General features: G+C 36.2%; 1 protein-coding gene across 1 annotated transcript; it reads right to left on the reverse strand.

Annotated features, from left to right (window-relative positions):
* Positions 1–767: 767 nt before the first annotated feature.
* On the reverse strand, positions 768–21,362 carry LOC133515495 (serine protease inhibitor 28Dc-like). The gene is made up of 9 exons (XM_061848041.1): positions 21,189–21,362; positions 18,103–18,194; positions 16,028–16,155; positions 6,861–6,938; positions 4,839–5,046; positions 3,695–3,835; positions 2,930–3,018; positions 1,931–2,347; positions 768–1,066 (listed from the first exon to the last, which is right to left on the reverse strand). Exons 2-9 carry the CDS (start codon positions 18,186–18,188, stop codon positions 915–917), a joined length of 1,299 nt encoding a protein of 432 aa, XP_061704025.1. The 5' UTR covers positions 18,189–18,194; positions 21,189–21,362; the 3' UTR covers positions 768–914.
* Positions 21,363–22,185: the final 823 nt, after the last annotated feature.

Here is a 22,185-nt window from a genome sequence, read left to right on the forward strand (position 1 = left end):
TAAAAAAAATTGCACGAGTAGATATGAGTCACCATAGTTTAAATTGGAGAACTTGTAGCTGAGTACAGAAAAATACTACTAAAGATGACATCAAAGTAAAGTAGGTAATTAAAATAGGCTATTCTATTTTTAAATAATATATTTATAAATATTATAGTTTCGATAGGCAACTGCTATTTTTTATTTCCTTAAAATAATATCGCTATATCCAAAACGAAATTGTTTAAAATTTAAACGATAAATATTGCGCCAAAAGGCAGCTATCATTATTGTGACGTAATTCAAATATCATTCTACTACATGTTTGTCGTTCCAATGCGGCTACACAGACTGGGATGTTATGTGGCATACAGATAATATTTTACTGGAGTGGAATAAACGCTCTTTTTTACTGGACATAAGAAACTTGTTTATTATGTCCAGTAAAATACTATCTGTATTAAGAAACTGCAGTAAGGTTTCCTGTTGTGGTATAGCCCTTTAGGTACAACCTCTAGCGTCCCAACGTCCAAATACTAGAACAATTACCTCCAATGATATTTAAATCATTATATACTATGCAGCAGGGATCGGAACCGGTTTTTTGCAAAAACATAGAAATAACCATATATTTCGGTTTAATTTATACTCTAAATGTAGGACTCAGTTGTGTTTTCAGATAACGACTTCGTATTATTAGATTGCCTAATTAGAAATGAAGTAATTAACAAAGAACGAAAAAATACCGTTTTCGTTCCCATACAAAAAATACCGGTTTCCGATCCCTGCTATACAGAACAGGGTTGCTTTTGATTTATTTAAAATTTAAAAACAAAACAATTTTGCTTCTATTTTCTGATACCATTGATTGAAAAAACTTATGTCAAGTTATGTCCATAATTGGGGTCCCTGTCCATTACTGGGCCAATACAAATCTATAGATTAGGATTAAAAATGGCGGCGCTGAATGTGACTAGTTTGGTGCTCTCGTCCCTGATGAACATGTAGAAGGGGGAGTCCACATAGAACTGCTCCGCCGTGCGAGACAGGAACCCGCCCGAGGCCGCCACCGCCTCCGTGCCGTATTCTGGACAATTTCAAATCATTTATTTCAGGTAATTACATAATTTAACATGAAATACAAACAAAAATAATTATTGAACAGTCATATTAATAAAAACAAATACAAATTAAAATAACATTCCTAATCACAATTTAATTGAGTGCCAGAGTATGGGACAGTCAACTCGGTGGGCAATATTCGCCAGGATGCTGTTAGGACTGCCACAAAGAGAATATGTGTTATTTCTAACAAGGCTTTGGAAGGTTACGAGGAACTATTCCTTGACGAGTTTTATTAGATTGTATTGACGAGTTTTAATAAATTCAGAATTTTTTCGATTTCACACAATTTTTTAAAGAACATGACATTTTTCCAAATACAATTGCTTGTTTTAATTAATAATTGATACCTTCAAAAACAATGGGAGGCTACATAATCTACATATCTACACGTGCCTCAACAAATGAATCATGACCATTTTTTATCAAATTCATTTTAAATGAGCAAGGTCAACGTTTATCTTGTAACAGGATGCGTCAAACCAATGCATTGTGATAGCGACATGTCTATTTTTGTCATTGTCAGGTACCATTGTCACTAATCGTATTATTGGATTGAAATTGCCATGAAACTGTAATTGCTCAGTGAAAGCTGGCGTATGACAATGGGCTCAGTGACTTTTTAATGGTGCCAATTGATCTTGTTTTTGTATGGATCCAATTTCTATACCTACCTATTATGGGACTAAATGTATTAAAGCAAAAAAGTTGCACATAAAAGTCGAATGTTTTGACCGAGTCTCCGATTGCTTCATACTAATTGGATAGTCCGTGTAGTGACGAATTTCAGGTCATATATATGTAATAAGAATGTCTCTAATGCACTTACCATCTATAGTGATCCTAACTTCATGTAGCACCTTATCCACATGCACCCCCGGATTGGGCAGGCCGTTCACCGCATCCTTAATATGCTGCGACTTATCCTCAAAAATTATCCTCGTCAACAATTCTTCATTAGATTTATCTCTATCCGTATCGATCATGAGAGCGAAATTCGCAGTGGGAGAGAACATTTCGCTTAGCCCTATAGATTTAAGGCTGTCTTCTAACTGGATTGAGTTTTTTAGGTCCATTTTTGGGAATCTGATGACCGCTCTGTCATTGGTCATGTTGGAGATGAGTTGGTCGATCCTCGAGTAGTTTAGGCGGCTCATGAGGTCTTGCAAGGAAAGTCTTTTAAGTGACTTCAACACGTACATCGTGGTTGTGTTGTCTTTGTAGGGCAAAGCTATCATTTGCACGCCTGAAAATATATGAGGATATTTTTTTTTTTCGAGAAGTATTGAGGTTTCCGCGGGATGTTAGGGTAAGGAATTTTTAGTAGGTAAGTAAATATGTATGAAATGATATGATATTTCGTCCATAGGTCCCGAGAAATTAATTATGTGCCGGGGTACAAACCATCAACATCTTTCGGGTAAGTACAGCTACTGTGAGGGAATCTTATTAACATGCGACGCAACAAATTTGTGTCGCAGAAATAATATTTAGCTTTAAGATTGTTTATTATTGTACTAGCTGACTCAGTGAACCATCTATCTATATATTATATATATTGTATAGTCCTAATAAATGCCTCCTTTTGGCACATCACGGATAATCTAGAAATCATTGTGTTACAGGTGTCTCTGCCTCTCTGGTATGTAGTTTTCCTAATAATAAAATAAACGATATTTTTTTAAATTTATCAACTTTCGTGCATTATAACTTATAATGCACGAAAGTTGATGAATTAAAAAAAATTATAAGCCTTTATGTATCTGTTTGCAAGTACGACTAAATTGTATAACAACAAATTGTGTAACGTCTGTTAGAAAAATGTTACCATCTTCAGCTGAGTATGTGTATTGGAAATGTCCGAAGTTCAACATCATATCGGCCATGACGTCGCCAGTAGGAGTCTTGAACGCCATCCTGTGAAACGTTCGAATACATTTAACCTATTAATGATGATAACATCTCATATATTTTAACATCGACATTTTCTTCATGGACACAGAGAAAGACTGCAGTTGGCATCAGCAAGTTCTAGCTGCGCGAATTTGATGAACTTAGCAAGTCTGATGCCAGCTAGTTCAGTGTCAACCATGAAACGACGGAAGTACTTACATTCTTAATTTTCCGTGCTTATTTGCCTATACACTACTAGTTCTCTTAAGGAATAAATATCAAATGTTTTCATCTCGGTGTCAATTACTTCATGATTAGTCCAAGAAGGTGAGTAACATATTAAAGTATGACTATGTACTTATAGTAAGAATTTTCTGAAATGGTTTTTACGCCTAAGACCCTAATTTGAACAAAAGCCATTTTTCAAGCCAGCGGTCAGTTCCCGTGTTAAGGCACGTGGCAAAGCAACAATGCCGTTTAAAAAGCAACTGTATTGTGATAGTATTAAGGTTCAAATTTATGTACATGTAACATGTTTTGGTAATGGAGAACGATCGACCACGGGTAGGACTGGTAGGAGAGCGCTCATATTATTACATAGATTTGAACCCTAATACTATAACGATACAAAAATAATACAAAATACAATTTTACTTAAGCTTAGTAAAACTTAATGTTTTACCAAGTTCAGTTTACTTACTTCTTCGTGTGTTCCGGCAAGAAGGGATGAGTCCATTGTCCGCTGAAGTAGAGGGCGCTCAGCAACACAACCCTTGTCTCCACTGGGAGGGGTTCTTTCAGAAATTCTTCTATTTTCCCTTTCGTGTGGTTTTTGATCCAACTGAAATAGATTATTTGATGTAAATGATAATTCTTCTTTAAAAAAAAACATTTTTGCCTCAAGAAAACTTAGGACAGAGTTGTTCCTTCACGTTAGCTGGTTGGTCTTGAACAATGATTATTAAAACAATTAGATATGTACATAATATTTTACAGCTAGTATTTTCCTCGCGGTAGTGATGCCCTAAAAAGCAATCGCATATTTTTATATAATTTTTAACACGGAGTAAGTACCTTGTGGCCCGTTCCGTTTGCATTGTTTTTGAACGTAGGCCATTGTAGTCTTGTCAAACTATGTATAACATGACTAATATGGTAATTGCGAAGGTCAACTACCCGCAAAGGAGGCAGTTAAGCCAGTGACAGACGACAGGCCCGCATTGTTCATAACATAACGGCGATGCCACTATCACCTTAGCTCTTTCCTACATAGCTACAAGGAAAATATACTCGTAAGACGATTGGTAACCATCACATTTTGCGCTCCCGTGCTCAGATTAAAAAAACAGGCCAAGAGCATGTGCTCAGAGTAAGGTTCCGTACTTACAAGTCCGTTACAGAGACTGCTTTTTGCAATAGTTAACTCAAAAACTGCTCAACGAAAAAGTACTACATTTACAACTTGTACTACGGGCTGCAATGAATTCATTAATGCATATATTTTCAAAGTATTTGATGATTTTTTTCTTTAACTTGTTACTAAGGGGAGGCGGCCGGGCATACATTTACTTACACATTTTATTCTCTATGGGGGGCTAACCTGCGCTCGGAATGGGGTTGGCCGGTCGAGATGGCGCCATCATAGCTTTGCCCTGTCAATCCATAGAATTGTGTCGAATTCTTGTTTTTTTGTAGGAATTTTATGACCTTAAGCCAAATCTCATAGAACAAAACTTAGAGATAGGGGTAAGCTATGATAGCGCCATCTATGCAAACGATTGACCGTTGCCAACCCCATAAAAAAATCGGCCTCCAGTTGTGCACTTAGCAAATAATGGACTTACTCATTGACGGTGTCTCTAGCCAAGGGCGCGTCGGTAAACTCCACAGCGCGCGCGTCGCCTTGGTACACGCGTTGAAGGAACTCTCTGTACAACGGACGAATACGTGTACGCGGCTCCACCAATATGGCGTCGGCGTATATGGTGCTGGAGTTCAGGAGTTGGAGCAGCGAGCCGAACTCTTCGTGGTGCGCGCGGTTTCGGAGAATATCTGGTTGGAATTAATACGCTATTAGCACACTGATGCGGATTCTTAATATTCGTGTGCTCCGGTGTACGTTTGAGAGAGACAGCGCATGTATTTATACGTTATACCTAAATTATAGCGATATCCCTCTCGTGGACCAGAGCGGCGTGCGGATCCCCAACCCTTTATGACGTCATGACGTCTTAAGTTTATAGTCTCAAAATTTCGTAGAGGTCCGATGAAGTTAAACATCTATATGTTAACGGCACCAGTCATGGGACATTTAAAAGAAAATTTGGAGTATTTTTTGATATTTCGCTGACACCAGGGGGCCTACCGCGAAAATCGAAGTTCGTCAATTGCGGGCATTTTTCTCTGTCACTCTAATGACGTCTTAGAGAGAGTAAAAGAGAAAAATCCCCGCAATTGGCGAATTTCGGTTTTCGCGGTAGGCCTCCTGTAATGTAAAATTTCTACCGCTGCATTAAAAGTTAAATATCCTATTCGTCCTTTGTGTTTTCTATGTATTTAATGAAAGCTACTGCAATTGGTTTAAATATTATGAACAAATTAAAACTGTGTTTTTTTTGCTCCAGTCGGATGTATGGCGCCATTAATTTTCAAACTAACAAATATCAATGAAAAATTAAACTTAAGCAGCTCTTTGGCTCTTGTTTATGGTAATATGTTGCCAGCGTTTAAAAACTGATGGTAAATACTTGTTTTAAAGGATTTGTCTATACCATCCCATTACTGGTGCCAGTCCCATCATAGGGGCGTTCACTATAAAGGCACAAAAAAAACCTAGTTCTATTCATAATAACTTCTTTATATTAAGGCAAGAAGGTTGAAATTATTGTTAAAGTTATAGGTAGGTCAACATATAAGGAATTACGTATATGCGTTTTTTGTCTTTTCTAACGAAAAACTTGTCCTCGTACAAAATCATTACAATCATAAGTTCCTGTAGCTAGTCAAACGAAGCTAATGACTGTTTTTATTTACCTAAATACAATGAGTGTTTATATAATTTATATTTTACCTAAAGAGTAGTTCCATAAGCCATGTGAAATACAAAGCGTTATTTTTTCGCTTAATATGTGAAGTTACGCTAAGTTACGTGGCCTTTGGTACCACTTCCTATTCTTCCTAATAGGTAGATGGTTCGTCCAAATCAAACAAACGAAGGCCGATCAATGCCTTTAACGATTTTGACATTTTGTTTACCTATGTTGTGTAAAGCGTGTCCACAGTGAGCATTTTTTTTTGTTTTTATCATTTAGCGATTTTGTAGTATTCCTCTGGTATGTTTGCGGAGGCACAAATTGACAGCTTTGCGGCGATAATGCGCAAGAGGTGCGCCTCACTGCTGCGTCGCCTGCGCGGCCCCAACAGCATTCTGAGCGTGTTTATGGAACACGAAAATGGCCCCATGCTCAATCGTTGGCAGAGACTGCATGCGGCCACTGATTAGCTTTTATTTTATTTTTTATTAAAAAAATTAAATAATATATTAATTATTATTTAAAAAAAAATAAGACGGTTTCTAATGTTTTGGTTTTGCATTAATCATGTGTCCTGACAATTGATCGCTGCACAAACCTTGCAATGAAAAAAAAAAAGTATGGAAGTGTACATCAACGTCAAATTTCACTGAAAACATACATTCCCTTTGTCACATCAAAGTGGGTGCAGAGCTTTTAGAATTTTAATAAAATATGCCCGCAAACCCACCATAAAAGACGACATTCGAAAGGTCACTGGCCTTCATTTACTTATCGTGAAAGCACCACTGTCTGACAAAGGTGATTCCCGTTCCAAACAAAAAAAAACTTTACCTTGGGAAAACCCGAGCGCCGCTGCCAGCTCCGTGTACGTGTTGCCAGCACTTCCCAGAAGTACCATCGCGAGGAGACCTGACGCAGAGTTTTACAAAAATAAATATTTATAAAGTCAAGCGTCATGCTGGGGGATCCCTATTGGATGTTTTTGTCTTTTGTGTCATTCATGATTAATGAGTCATCTTTACTAACGTCACCATTAAGTCCATTAATCGCTTGCGATTTGCAATACATTGCGGCATTTGATCGATCGATTGAGTTCGTTGCTCCTACTTAGCCGGCAATCATCTACGAGTAAAATCGCATGCCTCTTCTAGTGGACGACCGCTTTTCCAATACAAACGTAGTCCACATTGTTCTATCGGATATAGTGGCATTTAAAAAAAACTTACACAGTTTGATAAACTTTATTGCTATGGCTTTCCGTTCGGGTTTTTTCGATATTTATTAATTATTAAAAGAGGAAGGAGCAAAAATAAAATTCTGTACAAAATTCTGGAAGCTCCTAAAGTATGCATTTTCTTTATTTTTAGGGTTTGGTAGTCAAACCTTGACCTATACTAGTGACTATATAGTTTGTGTCGTGCCCGTCTGTCCGCGACTTAGCTCGGTGATCGTTACTATAAAGCTGAAATTTGGCATGGGTAGTGGTACGTATGTCGGCGGCCGATCGTAAGATCAGGCAAATCGTGATTTTCCTAGGCACATCGTGAAACGTGAAAATCTTTGGTCTCGTTCCCTGAAACGACTCCCATTACTGGACAATTTGCCCTTCGGGCATCTGAACCAAACCAACCTAACGAACTTATCCTACGATATGTATGTTACTTTCCTCGTATTCGAAATGAAAAGTAGAGTGTAACTCGGGCGAAAGGCACCATTTCATCAGTCTTAGAATATTAGCGCTCTCAATGCGTTCGAGCCCCAAATTACCTCGACAGAAATTAGTGCCTTTCATGCCTTAGTTAACAATCTACTATTACTGAACTAATTAATACTAATACATACGACATTTGTTTGTTGTTATTTCCCCGTTTCTGTTCAATGGACATAATACTTCCTTTGTGGCATTATCTAGGAAAAGGGTTACACCGCACTGCGTCGCGCAGCGTTGTATTTGTATCAGAGCATCGTTTATTACGGCGGAAGCGCCATCGACAATAAGGTACCTTTTCATAGATAACGTCACATTTATTGTCTTTCATCTGCCTTTGAAAAATGAATGACCATTCAATATTAAAACTACACTTTTGTGTTAGCCCCCTCTAAAGAGAATAAGTCGATTAAAGAGTGTGTGATGTTTTGAAAGCCGACGCCGCTTAGCTACTTTAGCTGCTGACTGTATAGTTTCTATTTTCCTCCGTGAGCTTCTACGGGTTATCGTCTTATCTATTGTTTAAAAACCGCAAAGGCGCGTGCCACTATGAAAAAATGGGCAGGCCGCATAGGTAGCGTTTATTGAATTACTACTCTATTGAGCACGGAATAAGATTCATTATGAACTAATACAGAATAGCTGTCTGATCTCTATTGGTGCGTCTAAGGTAGGCGACTAAACGCTCTCAAACCAGCTTAACATGTGACACTGCGATCCGAAACAAAGATACGTATTCGAAGACCTCGCTTGCACTGGTAATGCGAGCGCACGGCTAGCTAGCGCAAAGGAAGCAATGTTATGTTTCTCGAGGAGCAGGTAAAAAACAGGGCCGGATTTTCACACAAATATATTTGGGTGGTTTTACGTTGTTTAATTTAAAGAGATAAAACATAACACTATTTAAATAGTAGGTACACATCTAACAGAATGGGTTTGTGTAATTACAATAATAACGAGATATACTCATTTTTATAATCAACTGTTTAAACAGTTGTTTGCTAATTCTTCAGACTTCTAACAGACTGACACTGATTGTATGGTTTGCTTGAAAGAGTTAGCGTGATTTGACTCTAAACGATATGCATATTTTGTTTTATATTTATTTATTTTATGCATACACTATTATGTATATGTTACTTATTTTTTGTTGACTCATAATATAAATTTGTATAAATGTTTTACTAAATGTGTACTCTATTGTAAATAATATCTTTATTTTAGTGTACATAATTATAACATATAGGTCTATTTTAACATTAGTAGTACGGGATTGTTAAATGGATATACATATTTATTACTATTTTACCATTGTTTTATTGTTTATTTAAAATTAGCCTGTTTAAAGTTTAAAATTAGCAAACAACTGTTTAAACAGTTGATTATAAAAATGAGTATATCTCGTTATTATTGTAATTACACAAACCCATTCTGTTAGATGTGTACCTACTATTTAAATAGTGTTATGTTTTATCTCTTTAAATTAAACAACGTAAAACCACCCAAATATATTTGTGTAAAAATCCGGCCCTGTTTTTTACCTGCTCCTCGAGAAACATAACATTGCTTCCTTGGCGCTAGCTAGCCGTGCGCTCGCATTACCAGTGCAAGCGAGGTCTTCGAATACGTATCTTTGTTTCGGATCGCAGTGTCACAAGTTAAGCTGGTTTGAGAGCGTTTAGTCGCCTACCTTAGACGCACCAATAGAGATCAGACAGCTATTCTGTTAGAATTCTGTATTAGTTCATAATGAATCTTATTCCGTGCTCAATAGAGTAGTAATTCAATAAACGCTACCTATGCGGCCTGGCCATTTTTTCATAGTGGCCCGCGCCCTTGCGGTTTTTAAACAATAGATAAGACGATAACCCGTAGAAGCTCACGGAGGAAAATAGAAACTATACTAGTAGTAAGTATACAGGAATTACGCATTTTTGAAGATGTGTTTGTGATTTTAAATTAGCCTGCACTAATATGACTTTATGTAGTTATTAGGTAGGGAAAGTTGCCAAGTAGCTATACTTGGCAACTTTGCCCGTCTTTCAATTCTTTTTGTGTCCGAGTTCGGACAATTTTCTTTGTTAGTCAAACACAGGATTGCGAAAAATCTTTTAAGCATAAATAATATTTCTTCTCCTAACTTAAGTGGGCAAAGACGTAAAAAAATGTGAATTCATTCACAGTAGGTACTGGTTAGGACAATATGGCATCGCCTTATTAAGTTGTCATTTGTAAACATAGATGAGTCACCTTAACGGGAAAACAAGTAAAACAACACGGAGAATGCTACTTCGAAATGACATTTTATCCTACTGAGACTGGAGCTTTGTTCTCAGTTTCCAATGAAACAAAAGATGCTGTTTTTACCTTATTCTACCAGTGAAGGTCAAAATAGTACATTACGATACAAGTGCGAAAAATAGGAAATTCGAAACGAGTGGCGATAAATTAAAACACGACCGAAGGGAGTGTTTTAAATCGACACGAGTTGCGAATTACCTATTCGCACATGTATCGTACAACGTTTTACAGTACATATGGCCCTTTAAATGTTCGACACAGTAACGTAATATGCTACTTCTCGCACTAGTGCTATAAAGTAGCCCCATATGTACTGTAAAGTATGTTTAATCTTATTTTACCCGTTATTTATACTCATCTTATTTTAAAAACCCAATTTCCATGGTGAATAAATACCTAGTACAACAAATGGTACAGTTGAATAAAATTTGGGTATTATTATATTTTTCCTACTCCTCTACTGTTATCTGTCATTTATGCATTCATTAACACGAATATAAGAACATACATAAAAGATTTCAAGAAAAGTCTATATTGTCTATTCCTCATAAAAGCTCTTGTGCTTTTATAAGCTATAATGTTACTGCGATTAAGAGGAATTCCTAGTGGTGATTTTTCCATACAAACGCTCTCGACTATTTCCTCCCTGGATTTTGAACCTAGAGCAATGATTTTTTCAAATAAGATCAATATCATCAATATCTGTGCCGCTATGTTTTGCTTTTTTGGATTATTTTATTTTGAAGAAACTTACAGCGCCTCAAAAATCGCAAAAACGGCTCAATTGAATTGGCTGTAAAAAAAGGCACAGTATACAAATATGACAACGAATATCCAAAAAATCAAAACATAGCGGCATAGATTATTTCTTTCTCTTGCAATTTCCAAAATTTCATAATGATTGGTTGCGTTTTGGAGGAGGAAACAGTCGAGAGCGAAACCTCGATTTTTGGGTTTTTTGCGAGTGAATTTTAGTCCGAGCTGCAGTTGTTCTTATCGCACGAATTGGAGGCGGAGACAGTTTATAAATATACGTACACAGAAGGATTAGTGATGGGCATAACATCCTTATTAGGGATTGCAGAACCGGTACTGTTTTAAAGAACCGGGATTTTCGGTACTGGTGGAAATAGGAACAGGGATTTCCCGGTACTTTCGGAACTGGTCTAATTATTTCATTATTTTAAATAAAACGACAGCATTTTGCGAATTTAATAATCAATTAATCACAATAAACAAGGCAATTTTTTTTAGAAATACTTATAGTATTTTACATTGCTCACACTTGTGCGTCACAAGTAAAAGATAACTACTTTGATGTTTGCCACTAGATAGCAAAAATGAAATTACATTAACGAGGGGATTTATATATAAGTATCGCAGTCGTATTGTATAATCCACCGTATTACAATACGGCTAGCCGATATCAAAATAAGGGCCATTTTGAAATGCGGCGGTTCAACGATTAAGGTAGGTATGTTGGGTAAATACCGGATGCGGGTGAAGAACGTAGGACATTCATGTCTCCCTAATTTGGCTTTATTTTTTTAATGTTGGCAACATTGTGTAAGATGCCATTTCATTCCGCCTCGACTGCCAGTGTCCCCGCGTCGCTCAGGGCGTCGGGCTTGTGCTATGCGCAATCACAGGGAGCAAGATATTTTCGCAATTTTTTTCTTCTATCCGATCTTCGCCCTGTAATTTATTTTGCGTATTGTGACGAAACTGTTTTTGTTTTAATGTATAATTTCTTTTTCGATATTTTTTATATAACTATCCAATCAAAACAGACCTAGGACTGCTGCAGACCGATATCCGATCTTGACCCTTCCAGGTAAAGATCCGAGAGAAACAACCCGATCTTTACCTATTTAAAAAACAGCAGTGATTGTCAAACTTTAAATTTTCTTCAATTTACCTACTGACCTACTTAATTATCACATTTATTGTTTTCTTGATCACACTTTCGTACCATTATTTTTATCCAGTACCACTACCAACGCGACGGTAAATCAAAAGGAAGAGATTTTGGGAGTCTATTTTGTATGTATGTATATTGTATGTGTATGTACACCTACTTACGGACAATGTAATTTTTTTAATTTCCGCAACTCAAAAGTAGCCTGGAAGAGATCGCTTTTTAGCGATTTGTTTACCTGTGCTTATGTTTCTGTTTTCTTTTGTATTGTTTTCTTTTATTGAGGTGTGCAATAAAGAGTATTTATATTGTATAGAGATGATGATACATGTTGAATTTTATAACAAAATCGAGTAAAATAGATAGCAAATGAGCAATTTTTTGCAATAAAGTACCTACACATACAGATGCATATGTAGATGTGCACGCATACATACATAGCTAGTTTCGGATACAAAATAGAGATAGGGCTTCGAAATTAGTTTCCTTAAAATGCTTCAAGAGGGCTCCCTTTTCCTATATATTTACTTTACTCTTTACATACGATCCTTACATTTTATAAAAAAAAGATTGTATATCAACTATATATATAATTTCAAAATTATACCAAAAAAAATCGCAATTTTACTTATTTTCCATACTTCAAGATGGGCTCTCAGTGACTTTGACCTTTTTAAAGAACTACTTAGTCTTTTTGATTTCTAAGTTTGATTCTTATTTTTTTGGCGACCTTCATTAAAAATGACTGGGCACGATTATTTTTTTTATTTCGATTTTTGTCCCTCCTACTTAAGCACGTAATATCTTCCAGTACATTCCTTTCAATAAACAATACATTTACACTTTCACTAAACCTGTACAGTTCACGAGATCTTAAATTGTCAAAACTTCGAAACCTATCTATTATTTTAGTCGTTTTTCTTATTTTATTACTTCGGGTAAACCTTACAATGAGAGGTTTCTTAGCACATTGCTTACATATCAAATTGCCTTATATTAGGTATCAAAGTTTGAGAGCCACAATTTCCTTCTGACATAGGTATCAAAGTTTGAAAGCCACAATTTTACCAATTTTTGTATCAGGGTTAAGATCGGATTCAAAAATAAGAAATAAAAACTTTCGATGACAACTTTTAAGTTTGTAATTATTGGTGGCTGCAATTTATATACATTCGAGAAGGGTAGAAACCGGACCTATTTTTTGGGATATCTTATTCTCTTTCCATTAGAAGCAACTTTTTTTCACCATCCTATGTTCTCCCTTGATGGCAAAACACTCGTTACCCTAAAAAAAGTATGTCTCATCTTTACACAGGTACAAAACTGAAACCGTTCTATATTGAAGATTACCAAAATTCAGGCCGAATCTACGGTTATTATTTAACGATTTGCTCCGTACTTCAAGAATCTATCATGTGCTGAGATCTTGAAAAAACGTTTTTTCACGAGTTCTCTCAATTGGTCCCAAAATTGTCCGGCATTACCCCAACATACTTTACTCAGATTGTCATTGCGATACGTTCTTCAATAAGGCGACCCAAGTTTAGCCCCATCGTACTACAATTAAAATAGATTGTAGTTTAACCATATATTTATACCTACTTACAAAATTTCACAACACACCATGATCACACCCAACTTACTGTCACGGATAGGTACAGTCAAGTGTAAAAATATGGGTGTACACATCTTACTCAAAAATATGTCTCATAGCATCTTATACCAGTGTAATAAGAGCGTAGTACCATATTTATGAGAAGATTCTTTCGATACATATTTTTGCACTTGACTGTACGACGACGACCGAAGCAGGGACATCATTCTTTTTTGCAGTTTTTACCTATATGGTAATTAATAGATACAGTATAATATAAAAATGAAAAACAATATTATGTGATCAAAATATGAGATCTGTGATATGAGACCAAAAATAAAAGCGGCCAAGTGCGAGTCGGACTCGCGCATGAAGGGTTCCGTACCATTTATGACGTATTAAAAAAAATCTACTTACTAGATCTCGTTCAACATTTTACCACTTAGGACACACATTTTACCACTTTGGAAGTGTCTCTTGCGCAAACTATTCAGTTTAGAAAAAAATGATATTAGAAACCTCAATATCATTTTTGATGACCTATCCGTAGATACCCCACACGTATGGGTTTGATGAAAAAAGATTTTTTGAGTTTCAGTTCTAAGTATGGGGAACCCCCAAAATTTATTGTTTTTTTTCTATTTTTGTGTAAACATCATAATGCGGTTCATAGGATACATCTACTTACCAAGTTTGAACAGTATAGCTTTTATAGTTTCGGACAGACAGACGGACATGACGAATCTATAAGGGTTCCGTTTTTTGCCATTTGGCTACGGAACCCTAACAACTTGCTTCGGGCAGCGCAGGATGAATTCCGTCCGGCTCGCGGGCGACGTCGACATGTCGACGCAACGGCGCGCAATGAGCGAGCGCTCGAGTCTCGCGTCTGTGTGTGCGCACTCACACTTAGATAGCTCCCGATCCCGCCCACCGCAGCGCGACAGAAACATAGCTTCAAAAATTCGAGATTTGAAAAGTTGCTCAGCTAGGAATTGCTCTTAATGGCTACCAACCTAACAAAACCAAAACGAATACAGTTTTAAACTAAGTGCATTGCTGCCAACTTACAAAATATTCATTTGGTTGCATAGTAAAAATAATTACTTCATAAGTCAGGAACACGCATGTGACACCCGTAATATAGCAACACCCATAGACTACGAAGACCGCTTAGCGTTGCTTGTTAGTCTCCGTAGGCTACGGTGACCAAAATTGAGAAAAAACTGTCCAAAAAATTAATTTAGCAAGTAGCAAGTACCAGGGCCTCATGAGTTACGAGGAGGTGTCGCCGACCGGCCGGCCGCGGCCCGGGGCGGGCCGGGCGCGTAACAAGGTATGCTCGCGCGTCTTGGCTATATACTTTTGCTGTAATTTGTTTACCTAAATTAAGATTTTTTTTTGTTGACTCGTAGGAAAAATATTGTATGCAACGTTGTATAAGTAGGTCAAAAAATTCTCGTGGCGTATTCCTTTACAATGTTCGCCTACGTCTTCGGCTCCGGCTCACATTGTAACTCACGCCACTCGCCTTTTTTGACCCTTCTTATACAACTGTTGCATAAAATACTATAATATAATAATACCCATATAATACCATAGCTCTTATAAGTACAGTTTCCATATCCAATATAAGTACCTAATTTCCTCTCTACACTCTGTCTGGTCCTATGGTTGACTGGTAGAGAATGCCATTTGGCATTAAGTAGGCCATTTGTACAGTGTTGTATAAATTTTGTGCAATAAAGTACAAATAAATAAACAAATAAATGTTTTCATACTTCGTATTGCAATGTTATGGGGTTGGTTGACTCAGATGATCAAGTATTTTAAACCGAGGGACTCCCACGACACGAGCATCGAAAATATCTGCCTCTATTGATTTTCGTTTTTCGATACTCGCGGTAGACCCTAGCTATGTGTGACTCAACATTTTACAGGATTACTTTATACTGTGGCGATACCGTGAACATGGAAATTAGGAGATCTCCTATATCCATCTCTATCGCTCTAACAGCAGTAAAAAGAGCCAATAGGATAAGCCCTTGCCATCTCATACCCCATGACATATTGTCAATGGGATTTTATATAGCGTAGGTTTTTTTTTTATTCGGTTGTCGTTGAGATTCAAGATGGCGACGAAGACGTCTCGAGAATATTTTTTTGTGTTTTGCTCATTTAGGTATGTTATTCAAAGTGTAGTATTGATAGCTTATTATGCAGTGAACTATCGTGAATATCTATGATGTTAATGAAAAACTAATCTTGAAACGCGTTTAACCATGTTTTAATCAACATCCGGCAATCCATCGTGCCTTTTAGTAAAGTCCAGCTATCTCTTTACTAAAAGCAACTACCGAACAACGTCATGCTCTACGAGCACACTTAAAACGTACAACGAAACTTGACATTGGCAAAATCATCATAGATTTGATGGAAGCCATATTTTAAAAGAAGAAGAAGGTTTTTATTCTTACCTGCGATACCAGTAGGGGACATAACTATGTTTGTGTCCGCGTATCGTTTCATCTCCTCAGTGAGCAATTTGAAACCCAACTCGTTGATTGTGTTGGATAACTGTTGCTCATGTGGGTGTTCTGTGACGCTGGAACGGTATCATTAATTACTATATGCACTAAAATAGATAGGTACCGTAAAATGTGCCTATCTGGTTCTAACATTTTATCTAAAAATTAATGGAAATTTAAAAAGTATATTTTGTGGTAGTATATATGCCGATTTAAAGCAAACTACCCTCATTTCATTACTATCATATATAGTTTTCATATACATATAAAAATAGTGTTGGTAGCAACCCGAGTCTTTTGAGTATAAATTGATTAATTCGACTTGTTTTTACGAGACTTAGAGCTTAAAAAACTTCTGAGTCTTTTAAGTCCCGAGTCGAGTTATTTGTTGAGTATTTTTTAAGCCCAACTCAAAAGAACTCAAGTCTCCGGATAAAGACTCAGTCAACAATTTTATAGGTTTTCCCTAAACAACAGTAAAGTAAATAGGCGTTATCGTATGATTTATGTTATGTACATCCATGTATTTTACATAAAAACAACGCATTTCGAAGATATTTGTAAAAAAATATAATTTCTCCCAAAAGGACTCGAGTCTACAAAATACTCGAGTCTCTAATAAGTTGAAAAGAACTAGTTTCATCTTAATTATGAGAGTCTGAAAAACTGAGTCGAGTCTTAAAGCAGAGGACTCAAAGGACTCTAGTCTTAACCAACACTATATAAAAACTGATGGAGTACAATTACCCAGCGGGGAGCATTAGTAGGCACATTTTAAGGTAGATTGTGAATAATAACAAGGCTGGTATGCTAATTTTGCATAATTTTACTACATATATCTATTAAGTCGAGGTTGTGCGGTAATTCGGGGGCAGTAAAAAGGACATCTCCTTGAAATATTGGCATTAAAATAACGTATGTACATTTTAACGTACCTACTGATAAAACTGATAAAGGTATTAAGAGGGAATTATACCACGTGATCGTGTATATAAAAAGAAAAAAACAATTTTTCCACTTCTAAATATTTTCCATATCCAAGATTTTTTAGTACCTATGTTATTGACATAATGAAAAACTAGGTTTATAAGTTGCCTTTTTTTCAAAATTTGCAATACAAATTTAGTTTTTTTTAAAGTGAAACGTATAAACCTAAAATATATTACGCTGAAGCGATCGACATCAAAATCAAAGTGATTTGTTAAGATTTAGTTAGTGGAAACGTTTTCTCCTCAAATGGAAATTTCAAGGAAAAGTACCGTTATTTCGCCAGGATAGCAAAGCTATTCTTCCCTGGTCATCCAGAGGACCCCCAGTTTAATAATGACGGTAGGTAGGCTAGTTTTCGTTGCTAGAAATTGTAATACTCTTATACATCAACATGAAAAATTGAGCGAAGTTTTACACACAAAATACTTACTGGGTCTATTTTATTTGTATAACAATTTTTAGCAACGGAACTAGTCCAGCGGGTGCGATATGGTTCGGTTTTTATCACTTGTCACTATGCCCGTCACTTTTGCACTTTCATACTTATTAAAACGTGACAGGCATGGTGACAAATGATAAAGAGCCGACCATCTTAGCCCTACAGACATAGATATATGCTACGTTAATTTTCATGCCAAGTTTCATATGATATAAGTACATACACATATCGTTTTAAAATGAGAGCGTAACTTGGATTGTATAGCAGCGTTATTTTGGCAGCGGTTTCTTGTGATTACGGTTTCTTAAACTGGGTCATTCTACAGCAATCTCATTCCCCTGGCTATACATATTCGCAAATTCCCTGGAGATTCCGCTCATCCGTTCTGGTTGTAGATGAAACTTGGCACGGGTTACACCTGGTTACACAGTCACCAAACATGAGATGCTAATAAAGTAATTCTCATGGTAATTTGCGAATAGGAATGGCCAGGGGAATGAGATTTTTGTAGAATGATTCTCTTACTAGACGACAGTCAGAAGTATTCAGAATATTGAATGCTCTGATTTGCTTCTGTGTTGAATACTGTACATACCTCGGATCCGTTGTGTTTCCCTCATGTTCAGAGATGGCGACGCTAATGAACATCAGGAACAGGAAGACTCGCGACCTCCAATCCATTTTGTTCTGAAATATCCACCCATCTTTAAAACATCTGACGACCGGTCTGGCCTAGTGGGTATATAGTGACCCTGCCTATGAAGCCGATGGTCCCGGGATTTATTTGTGTGATGAGCACGGTTATTTGTTCCTGAGTCATGGTGTGTGTTTACTTTGTATTTATAAATATTTACATATTATATATATCGCTGTCCCCACCCACAACACAAACCTTATTGAGCTTACTGTGGGACTTTAGTCAATTTGTGTAATAATGTCCAGTTATATTTATTTATTTACTTATTTATTACAGCGAGCTTCAAAACTGCATGGACACTTTATAAATGAAATTCATTTATCATTATTTTAAAAGTATAATTAACTAGCTAACTACTAATAATTTCAGTCCTTTAATTTTTTTAATCCGTTAATATTTGCTAACAAAGTATTTGAAAGCCTAAACGACTATTAACTATAAACAAGTAATCAACTGTAAAAAGTTACTATAAAAAATATTTTCAAGGTCAATATCATGTCCAGTTGGGTACACTATTTGCATGCGTGAACGAGTAACCGCAAAACCGCGACTTCTTTTTTTAGGGTTCCTTACCAAAAAGGTAGAAAAGAAACCCCTATGGTGCGATGCGATTTTGTCCGTCTGTCACAAAATATCTCGAGAACTACTTAAGCTATCGATTTGAAATAGTCATGATATGAACTACGCTGACCGAAACACATCGATTTTTTTTTATATACTTAGTTAAATAACAAGTCCATCTAAGCTAACTTTTCACCGACTAGAACTTAACAAAGTAAGGGGGTTATTAAAGGTCATATTTTCATAGAAAATAACTATAACTCACAAATAAATAAATAGAAAATAACTATTTTTTATTAACTCTAATTTTAAGTTAAGATACTAGGTCATGTGGAGTATCACTTGAAAGAGCTCAAATTAAACATTCCAAAACAACTTTTTTTTTTCAAAAAATATTTTCAAATTTAATGCCCTTTGCACTATTAAAAACACCTTCTTTCAAATAAAACAAATACCTATTGTTGAAATCGGTTCAAATGATAAAGAATTATCCATGAACAACCAACATACATACAGGTCGCGTAAATTACTTGCCGATACATGGCACTGTACACAATTATGCTTAGTATACTTCTGGTCAAAAGTATTTTCTGTTTATAATTAGTTACATGAAATATTAATTGAAAGTTTGTACGGAATACGGAACCATCGGTGCGCGAGTTAAACGACCTCGCACTTGACCGTTTTTTTAAGCAGCTAAGGTAATAAATGTACTTATATGATTTACCTCCTAGTGAGTTCATTTCTTGAATTAAAATGTAGAAGGCAGACATAAAATGTGGTTAACCGAGTCGTGTTCGTGTGGTTAACGTCCACGTCCGAATCCGAAATGGGTGCCTTTCATCGGTTTCATCCCTTGGTTAACAAGCTACATATGTAGATTTTGAGCTCATTTAGTGGGGGTAACCCGTGTAAGGCGGGTGATAAATAACCCTAAGGGTACATTTAAACTGGGCAAAGTCGTAATTAATAGCGCGCATGTACGTTTATGACATTGCCCACCACCATATTTAAAATATAGTTTAATCGCGATTATCCGGCACTAAAATAGGAGTGCAAGCGACCATTCCTATGCTATGACTAAAATCCAGCTAACAGTCGATTATTCTTTGAATTAAGTATTTTAGTCCAGGGTAATATTATATATCTACCACCACCACCACATACTAAAAACACATTAAAATAATATGCAGATTTGTTCCGAATTCCAGTATTTACAAGTAAAGTAATCCGGAGCTCTTGTATCAGCATTAGTGCCGGATTAGCTAGAAGTGTACTGTACTAAAGTATTCGTTGAGATTTCGTGTATATTATTATTAACTACAATTTACCTTTTCACTGCGTCTATTATGCGACGCAGTGGGCAAAGCTATGTTAAAAAGACAAAATCGCAAGGTTTTACTATATCGAAAATAATAAACCTTTTGGGTAAAGAAAAATAGAAACGTGGTGGGCGGAGTACCTATATAACTACCTACTTTATTAGCATCATTAGCAGACTTGAGCACCCTCCAGACTTAAAGATTACGTGGCAAACTATTATACTCGTACTTATAGATAGATAGAATACTCTTTACTGTCACAACACCTCAGTAAAAAGATACGAAAGAAAAGAGACAATGATTAAATGTAGAGCCAGACAACAGGCGGTCTTATCACCGAAGAGCGATCTCTTCCAGACAACCTTTGGGTAACGGAAATAGTATACAATTATTTATAAATTAATCGAAAAAGTCTGTGTTGCTAAAACATTATCACGCAATAACCAATAACATAGGTAACAGAAGCTCAGAAAAACTGTGTAGGTCAGCAGTTATGCAATCTGGCATTCAGATGCATGTGATGCCATGCGTATTGTATTCAACCCAGGTACAGTACAAGGTAAACACCATCATGCGGTCAATCATAGTGCAAAAGTATATAATAACTCATTTCGTTAATGATACACATTGCGACAAGCATTGAATTACCATACAGACTGCAAATTTTAACTATGTAGTGGACATCCACGCGACCGCTTCTCCGACAAACGTAGTCCCCATTTTCCTCTCTCGATAATGACATTATGGAAAATATTTTTACACAATTTGATGTATAATTATAACTAACCACATGTTGCCGAGCCACAGGTCTGAGCCGAATTAGCATACAATTCGGCTCAGAGATGAACATCGATTAGCAAATATTGATAAAAAACAATAATTGTGTTTATTTATCTTGTCTAACCGAAAGCTCATTTATTTTAATTTTATTACTAAGTACAGCTGGTAAAATGTAATTTTAAAAACACTGTGACACGGTTAACTTTTTATAGTGTGCAATAAAGCTATTAAATACCGAACTTTATTTGTTTTAAAGTTGATGATAAAATATGTTGTCTGTAAGCTTACAATTAGCCGACGTCAGTTTTTTAATACACTCACCTTAATATCCAAATAATTGTAAGCAAATCAACGAAAAAACTGCGTATTGTTTAGCGAAGCAAGTTAAAATCGTAAACGTTCACGAAACATTTAAAACTTTATATTTAGCAATGCAGTGCTCGAACACGACACAACCTTTCGAGCCGCGGCTGCGGGGTGACTGAGTGGATTCTATTCTATTATATTTACTTGAGTTACTTCCTTCCACTAACGCACGTTTTTTGAGCGAGCACGAATGTTTTTCTATAATCCTGAAATATCAACTACCTTAATTAGTGTTTTGTATATGGTTGACGAAATATTCTACATACAAGCTTTTCGAGAGGCCCATTTGCACCCAGCAAATTATACATGTTGCTGCGAGAGCAGATTTGAAGTCCCGAGCAAGTGAAACATGGCTTCGATATTAAATTTAATAATAATGACATTCAATCTTTTTTTTTATATTTACTTATACTACCAGGATCAATTATGCAAACAAATACTATTTACACGCGATTACATAAAGATTTTTCGATTCCCGGTTATGTATGAGATTAAAAAAAAAGATTGAATGTCATTATTATTAAATTTAAAATCGAAGCCATGTTTCCTAAGAACAGATGTGGCTATCTCTCATAGTTTCTGACTTCTCCATACTGACCGTTTTGGATTGATCACCATGTATAGAAAGTAATTTCTTAGTCGAAAAATGGAGTAGGTCTGTTGAATATTCCAGCCCATCAGCTAGCGACGCCGTTGACTCACTATATAGCCAACGGTGTTATTTGTAGGGGTTTTTCAAATTTAAAAATACCCTTTTCACCTCAGCAGCTCGAACAAGCCTACTTTCGTCACTACAGGAGTGTGGAAAGTGCGACTTTCCTCACTCCACGGAGTGAGACAAAGTAGCTTTTTAATTTAGTGAAGGCCATGAATACAGGAATAAAAACTTTACTTGATGTTGAATTTTTTTAACATTTAATATGTTCTCATTACTGAGGTGAAAAGTTGTGTG

This window comes from Cydia pomonella, chromosome 2 (assembly GCF_033807575.1).
Source record: "Cydia pomonella isolate Wapato2018A chromosome 2, ilCydPomo1, whole genome shotgun sequence".
Lineage (NCBI taxonomy): Eukaryota > Metazoa > Arthropoda > Insecta > Lepidoptera > Tortricidae > Cydia > Cydia pomonella.

What these genes read in the sequence shown, in the direction of transcription:
- LOC133515495 (XM_061848041.1), bottom strand. Translation starts at nt 18,188, where the DNA reads ATGGATTGGAGGTCGCGAGTCTTCCTGTTCCTGATGTTCATTAGCGTC. An exon ending in GTCCCCTACTGGTATCGCAG is followed by an intron (nt 6,939 to 16,027) that starts GTAAGAATAAAA and finishes ACTCTGCGTCAG; the next exon opens with GTCTCCTCGCGATGGTACTT. An exon ending in CACATACTCAGCTGAAGATG is followed by an intron (nt 2,348 to 2,929) that starts GTAACATTTTTC and finishes ATATATTTTCAG; the next exon opens with GCGTGCAAATGATAGCTTTG.